The 8,195-nt window shown below is 41.9% G+C and overlaps 1 protein-coding gene across 1 annotated transcript in view; it reads left to right on the top strand.

The window, feature by feature from the left end:
• Positions 1–5,925, top strand: part of ZC2HC1B (zinc finger, C2HC-type containing 1B) — an 8,935-nt gene extending 3,010 nt beyond the window's left edge. The window contains exons 3-7 of the mRNA XM_008940735.1: positions 324–443; positions 1,432–1,570; positions 3,423–3,547; positions 4,310–4,415; positions 5,720–5,925. Of these exons, the coding sequence (XP_008938983.1) occupies positions 324–443; positions 1,432–1,570; positions 3,423–3,547; positions 4,310–4,415; positions 5,720–5,925 (696 nt within the window). The remainder of the gene's footprint in view (positions 1–323; positions 444–1,431; positions 1,571–3,422; positions 3,548–4,309; positions 4,416–5,719) is intronic.
• Positions 5,926–8,195: the final 2,270 nt, after the last annotated feature.

The raw sequence follows: 8,195 nt of genomic DNA, 5'->3' as shown, positions 1-8,195 counted from the left end.
GGGTGTGGGAGCCCAATGGGACTTTTCCTGCTGACAAACCCAGCCTGTTCTTCTCTGCAAGTCATTTATGCTGGCCTCCAGCATGTCCCTGAGCACAACACAGTGAAAATGGCTTCTATTTCGTATTTGTGTTAAACTGCAGCTGTACTTGGACAGCTCTTTAAAGTTTTGCTGAACTCCTTCAGGAGTTAAAATGAACCCAAAATAAATACTGTTTCAGCTCCCTGCTCCCACACAGAAGTAATTTGGAAGCCTGAATAAGGAAGTATCATTAACAAAGCATGACTTCAATCTATAAATGACTGTTTTGCTTTGCATCCCAGATGAGACATGATCCAATATGCAAGAAAATCTTCAACAAGAAGCGCAAGCCCTTCAACTCTTTGAAACAGAGACTGCAGGGAACAGAAATCACCACCGTGAAGAAGCAGCCCCTGCAAAAGGTGTAGTTAAAATTGAAGCGTGTGTGTTATCTCCATACAAAGTCTTTCATTCAGCAACGCTATTGTTTCCTATGAGGACAAAGCCTGGATGTTGAGGATGAGTCTTGCATATGTACTTGACTTGGTGCCAAATTCTTTCCTCCCCCTCCCTGTGCTGCTAATGCTGGAGAATATTTCTGTGTTCAGAAGCCAAACCAGTAGGTGTCATGACTACTCTGGGAACACAGGTGTCTTTGCTCTTCTAGGAAGTGCTTGTGTATGCATTTTAAAGAGTACAGAAGTCTCTGACAGCTTCCTCTTCACGTAAACCTGAAAGAGAGCATGACCCAAGATGGTTGGTGCATGAACGCCCCATGTTGAACCTGAGAGCTGCCAGTAATGCTGAATCTTCCACGGATGAAGCTACAGAGATTCACTGGACTCAAGGGTTTAAAATGTGTTTAAACTGAACTTATTTACAGAGCTGGAGAGAAAGAGGCTTAAGCTCTTACTGGAACAAGTTGTTTTTTCATGCACTGTTGGGGAGGAGGGGAATATATATGGACAAGCATGTGTATAATTTTACTTAGAGTTGCCAAATCATTGCTAATTTGGTATCCATGCACACTGCCATTGTAAAATGTCTTTCATTCAGTTGTGGAATGAAACAGCAGTGCACAAACATTTAAAGCAAGAAGAATCTAACAAGTGGAGGAGTAGGGAAGGCATTGATCATTGGTCATCCTGTCTTTTCCCTTTTAAATGCCCTTTGGTCTGCCATGATCAGAGTGTTTTGTTTGAGTGCCTTGTTCTTTTATCCATCTTCTTGTGCTGTCAATGGACAGCAAAGGGCTAGATCAGCTTTCCTATGCCTTTCAATAAAAGCAAATTTCTTTTTTTTGTAACATTTTGCCTTTCCCTCAGAAAGGAAGAACCCTCACTGTAAGATGTTTCTCTGTCCCTTGCAAAGGGGAAATATGTTTTGTGTTTTCTTTTATTTCCATTACAGAAACAGCCAGGGAAGAAATCTAACTGGAGGCAGCACCATGAGGATTTTATTAATGCTATTCTATCAGCCAAGCAGGTCACAAAAGCCCTGAAGGAGGGCCGCCCTCTTCCGCCTCCTCCCCCACCAAGCATCAATCCAGGTTTGTGGTCTGCTTTACCTTACTACTGTTCCTGTCCTGGTCTTTGGTAAAGCAGTGACCTCCCATTATCCATAGCTGGGCTTCAGTTTTGCACTCCCTGGCACAACGCAGCACAAATTCCCTCCATACTTTTCAGTTGTATTTCTTGTCTTAAATTAGTAGGAGTGCAATATAGAGGTGGTGGGGAGGAAAACTAACCATACCTTTTAACTAACTGGACCTTTTCCACTGTCCTTCCCCACCCAACTGTGCAGATAGGGGAAGTCATTTATAAAAAGAGAAGACCGGTTTACTTCTTATACCAGGTGTGGTCCCCGCACAGAGCTCACTGTGTTAGAAGCTGTGGATCTGAAAAGATGTACATTCAGCCAGTATTTCTCACAACATCATTTATGAAACATCAGGGCAATCCTGGAAAGGGTCTCAGTAGTCCTGCCTGCATTAGGAAGGTGGAGGGTGAGGGGGAAAAGGGGGGGCTCCCTGGGCTCACTTACAGAGCAGGAATTTGTGACTGATAGCAAAACCAGCTGCTGGGACTCCAGCCTTTCTCCTCTTCTAGATGACAGCAATGCAGTATAAGCAGCAGGACACATCTTCCTTCCTTGATTGGGGTCATGCTCCTCTCTGAATTTCCACTGCTGATTTCCTTAATGGCTCTATTATTTCTCATCTGACTCTACTGACTCTAAGAGCAGACCCCTCCCTTTCCTTGTCCTTCTTGGAGGAAATCAAGTTGTGCAAGAGCAACAGTAGTTATGGAGAAAAGAATTGGAGAACTGCTTTTTGGGAAAGAAAAATTGCTGAGGGGCCTAGTGAGGCTGTATATACTACAGGACTGGGGAGAAAGGATGTGGATTGTGGGGAGGAGAGAGAGATTCCCCTTCCATCTCTTCCTCCTCCAAACAGAGCCCAAAGCTCCCCATTCTCCCTTGAAGTGCCAGGTCTCCCTGCCAGCCTCCCTGAAGCCAGGTATCTACCCTGTCTCATCTTCCCCTCCCGTGTGTTCATAACCATTTTGCCCATGCTGCTGCTCTGGAGTTGGCTTTTGCTGGCTGCTTGGGCCACCTTTTCTAGGCTGTCACTGAAAAAAAACAATTTGTAAAGATGCTACATCTGTAATATTAGGATAAGGACACCTGGGCTGCTTTTGTAACAGGCACTGGGCAGACAGGAAGGGCCTGAGAATGCCAAGGGCATTGTGAGGACTGAGTTTGATTGCCTGGACCCTGAACACTGACTGTTCTCTGAAATGGAGTGCACCAGCAATAAATGTCACTAAATAGCTTTTAACAGGATCAGGGCTCTAACACTGTCAAGAATGAGTTCAGGCAGCACTGATGTGTGCTCTTAACAATGCTGCTTCACACCCAGAAATCTGGCTATTGGATGTGCCTCAGCTGGCCAGGCACAAGTCTTCAGCAGTGTTTTACCAAATAGCAATCCTAATGACCCATTTTTAAAAGCAGTCTTAAAAACTTTGGGTTCGACTACTCTAGGAATTTTAAAATAACGTTTTTTCTGCAGACGTGTTAATTGCGAGGTTAGGGGTGGAAATAGAGCAAAGAAAATAAATTCTGCTTTTATTAATCCCCAGGGGTTTACTTCTGAAAGCAATTACTGTTCGCAGGGTTAATGCCATAAGCATGTATTTTAGGATCCCAAGAGCTTTTCTAGAGGAGGTTTATGTAGTTAGCTCCTAAGTTTGTAGTTTGGGAACTGCTGGGATCTCACCATGGTCACCTGCTGGCGGAGCCAGGTTTTGAACTGCATCTTGAGTGCTCCAGTAAAGCAAGGCAATTCTTCTCCTGTTGTGTATAAACCATGACATGAGTTATTCCTTTCTTATGGCCAGACTATATTCAGTGTCCACACTGCTCACGAAGATTTAATGAGGCTGCAGCACAGAGGCACATGAAGTTTTGTGAAAAACAAGTTGCCTCTCGTGCCTTTGCTGCACAGACCACCAAACGGGCTTCGGTAAGCAAATACAGTCACACTTGTCCTGGAGGCAGACTTGCCAAATGGTAGTTTAGGGTGAGTAAAGACCTATACTAGTGTAAAACTTAAGATTCCTGGGAAGCTAATAAACTCTTAAGATATATGCTGAATATTACCTGGGAGTTCCCTGAAACTGGAGCCCTTTGTATGATATAAAAACTCACAGAATATGACACTGTGAAAAAGTTGGACAACAATTTCTTCAAACTCTTCTGCAATTGGATTCCAGGGTAACAGCTGTAGGGAGGCAGAAAGCTGGCAGCTTTTACCACACATGAAGCAAGCTCTTCCTGTTCATTAGGTGTCCTTGCTGTTGACAGGTTTGCTGTTCCCTGCAAATGTACAGCTGATTTATTCTCTGGCTGCTAGATACAAGGCCAAAGGGCTAAGCCCCTTTTGGGGAAGCAGAAAAATGAAGCACATCAGCAGTATATTGAAGTGAGCTCCTACTTTATTACAGAAAAAAAAAAAAAAAAAAAAAACCAAAACCGAAAAAGTAAACAGTTCCTTTATGAGAGTACCGATTTTCTTTGCTTTCTCTATTTCTTTGGGTTTTTAAGATGTTTGAAAATCTTGCTATTCTTTTATCTATTTTAGGTAGGAAAAAATGGCTTCCAGGTGGAAGGGTGTGCACCTTTTCTCTGTTCCTTTCTAGTGTTGCTCCAACAGTGGAGAGTTTTCACTGGGCTTTGTAAGCTCCTTGCTAGAGTTGAGTGTGGCTTGTGCATCTTCTTTCACTAGGGCAAGCAAACAGTGACCCAGAGAAAACCTCCAACCTTAACAACTGCTGCAATATTGCTTCAGAAGAGAGTACAAGAAAGTGCCAATACAGACGAAGCCTGGCCAGGTAGGGAGTTTGTTTAGCCATATTTTTGTTTCTCTTGCAACAAACTCTGATGTATTTGAAGCAGGGGCACCATTTTTTAAGCAAATCCTAGGCTTTGGAATTCAGTTTCCTCATAGAATAATAAAGTTTGATTTTTTTAAATTTTACTTTTGTTTTACAAGTCCAAGCCTTGACATGAAATCCTAACCTCATTTCTGTACACTTGTTAGAAATGAGAAGGATCAGAATTTCCAAGTGGTTGTAGTTGATATTGAATGGCATTCCAAGTAATTATCCTGATCTGTTGTGCCGAGTATATACAGAGAGATTTTCATGTAGGTCCTCAGGAGGGACTTCTTGGCCTTTTCAATTAGAAGTCCTCAAACAAGTATACATATAGACCCAAAATATGCATTCTGGGTGTGAGGTGCCTTCTGTCCCATAAAGGACTCCATAATCTTTTATCTTAGATTTTAAAATTTATTCCATCTTCTTTATTGTTTCTTTAAGTTCATTTAGATGAAGCATCAAGGTTTGTAAGTTTGTTGTTCTGTATGACTTTCCGCTTGTTGATTCAGCCTTAAAATTAATGCCACTATATCCCTAAACAAGTTCTCTCTAAGCAGGATGCCATATAACGTTTGCTAGCTTGCATTGCTACTAGTAATCATGACATTATGCTCAGTCTGTGTTTAGGTGTTTTATGAAGTTATTTTAATGGTTACTTGTAGTGTAACCTGTGAATTATAATATATACTGATCTTTGTATCCATATTTTTGATCCCTACATTTCTGGGTTTAAGTTGAATTTATGTAGGTTCTTTTTATTATAGCAAATAATTTTTATTTAATAATGATCTGCAGGGACCTCTTCAGGAACACTGCAGAAAATAAGAAAATATACTGGAAAAAAATCTTCAGGAGAGTTTGGGTAAGAATTCGGTTTTTTAATTTCAGCATTATAACATAAAAGGACGTTTGCTTTTATGAGCATACAATATCATGTTGCAATCTTTGCAGTATGAGCTTCTTTGGGTTAACGGAGGCAGTCAATTGCACTGAAAACTTCTGCAAAGCTTCTCATGTGCCCAGCATAGGCTGTTGAGAATATTCATTTTGGAGTTAAATGTTCTTTGGCTTGGGGCCGGTCCATCATCAAGCAGGCAGGGACTGTTTTGCCATAACAGGCAAACCCCCCCAGTAGGTCTTGTGCTCCGTTGTCTGAGTGAGGCAAATGCCAGTGTCCATTTCAATAACTGCTACGCAAGGATGACAGCGTGGAGGTTCTTTCCCAGACAGTGAGGTTTGGTGCTTCTGGCCTTCAGATCATGCAGTCAGTGTTGTTCCCATCTCAGGCCAGGCAGAGCCATGTCAGAACAGTAAGAAGGCCCTCCAGCCCCTGCTTAAGGTGGTAGTGGTGCTGCTGTGCAAGGGAATGGCTCAGATCAGCACCTTGCACCCCTGTGAGATGCATACAACTGCAGAATATGACATCCTGTCAGGGAATGTAGCCAAGACCAATTCCCTGTAGCTGGCAAGATATTTTGAGTCTGGGAGATGAGATTGTAAGAGTGCTTAGAGCACAGGAGGAACAGTAACGTGTACGAAGTTTTGTGGAGACCCACATTCAAAGTCTTTGCAGGGTCCTTCTGTGTGGAATTTTGCTGTCCTTGACTGCTGCTGGTCAGTGGCTAAGTACCTTCACCTGTGGGAAAGACTGCATAGAAGCATACAGGCCATGGTGCCATCATCAACTCTGCCTACCTCCTTGACTACAGAGAAACTCTTGACAGCACCCAGCAGTCTCACCTGGTGTCCTCCACTCCCTGTATTATCTGTGACTATATTAAAAGCACAGTAACTCCTACAGTTGTCATGCAGGGTCTTGCAGACCACCAGCAGAGATTTATTGATACCTTCACCATTCTCAAGGTTTAGCCAAGGTTTAGCTTGGGGAGGAGACAATTCTTTACCTAGGAACACTGATGAGACCAGGTATTGCTGGCCTTGTAGTTGCAGCCAATTTACAGGGGCTTGGGACAGATGGTACCTCCAGCAGGCCCCCAGCATGGATATCCACACTGGCATCCAAAACGTAGGACAGAGTCCTGTATACCCCTGGGAACTTGTAGGTGCTGGGGTGCTGGCAACTGCTGCTGCATATTCTGTAAAACTTGAGCTTTGCCAGTTGCTCGACAGAGCACTTTGGGCTAGGGAGAGATGACTTTAAGTGCTACCTAAGGGTGCTTTTTAGCTGAGAAAGCAGACATGAGAAACTGGCTTTGAGTGGTGCCAATAAATGTTCTCATTCTTAATGTGCCTGGAAATGGTTTCCAGGACGAGCTGCTCCATCACCTCCCAAGGGAGCTAGGTTTAATCTTCTTAGGTAAAGTGAAGTAAACTATAAAAGCTGTTTCTATACAAATTACTAGTATATGGCTTGTTGATGCTTTCAGGCTGCAAATGCCCAACAGAAGATGAGTGGCTGGTCAGCAAGGATGTGTTCAGGTTTTCTTCTGACACATTATGGAAGACCTTAAGCAACACAGCTTTCCAGCACCTCTTCCACCTAAAGTGCTACAGCTACCACATTCAATAAAATAAGCAAACTGAAGTTCACTGTCTGTTTTTCTCTTCCCCCCTCAACCCCCCCAAGCTACATAACTTATTATACTGCCCTTTTTAGAGCTGTAAGATTATTTGTATCAGTTGCCAGAATTTAATTAAATTATTTCCTATGAGGGGTGGGTATTAACAGTGTTTTTAACAAAATGTAGGAAGACCTAGGACTGCGATTTTTTTTCCCCCTAATGCTTTGCTTTATATCGAACAAGACAAATGAATATTTTGGAATTTCATGTATGTATTTAATAGAATCTTCTAGTAAACAATAAATGATAGTGATTGATAAGTTATAAATGGCCACGTACACTGTGCAGCAGCTCCAAAGCACTTCAAGTTCAGACTGACTAAACTCAAATCTCTTTCTCACATTAAAAACTTCAATTACTTTTAGAAATTGATTGGTAAGACAGAAATGTCATGGAGAAATATCCCTTCTTATTTTTTTGGCCACCTGATCTATTGCCAACATTGGATCTCCTTGCATACACTTGCAATGTTGCAGCATGTTGGTGTTATGGTTTTTTTAGCCCAACAATTTCCAGTAACACTTTAAATTCCATAAAGTATTTTCTTGTCTACTAAATGCTTAGAAAGTAAATGAAAAGTAGTTGTATGAAGCAATAATACATACTAGATGTTACAGAGTTTAATTAGACTCTGTTTAGGCTCTAGCTAATAGCAATTAGATAAATACAGAAAGAATGGCAGTGAAGCAAGTGTATCTCCCAGAGCTAGATTCCTAGAAATGGCAAACATGAAATTAGCCCAAATATATTAAAGTAGCACTGTTTAGCCTTTTTATTTTTCAATCCAGGAAGAAGGGGGTGGTGGGAGCAAACCCCAGACCAAACCACACCATACTACCTTGTGCAATGTTATTGCAGTCGCCCTCTTTTACAATCAAATAAATGAATCCTCAAACATTAAAGCAAGTTTTACTGTATATTGCTGTTGTCATGTGTGTCCTCCCATTACTTTCTGTCTGTCTGTAGAAGTGTTTGATTTCACAGCTCATTCTCCATCATCTTACAGAAAATATAATTATAGGGGCAGGAACAGTGTATTGAAGCACAGCACTTTAAAATTCTGCTAGCAGGAGTTGACTCAATCATTAATAAATGGAACATACCATCCTGCTCCAAGACTGGCTTCAAAAATATCTCTGGAATTAACAGC

This window comes from Merops nubicus, unplaced genomic scaffold (genome assembly GCF_000691845.1).
Source record: "Merops nubicus isolate BGI_N331 unplaced genomic scaffold, ASM69184v1 scaffold975, whole genome shotgun sequence".
NCBI lineage: Eukaryota > Metazoa > Chordata > Aves > Coraciiformes > Meropidae > Merops > Merops nubicus.
Note: the sequence above shows the minus strand (reverse complement) of the source record. Positions and strands in the feature narration are given on the sequence as shown.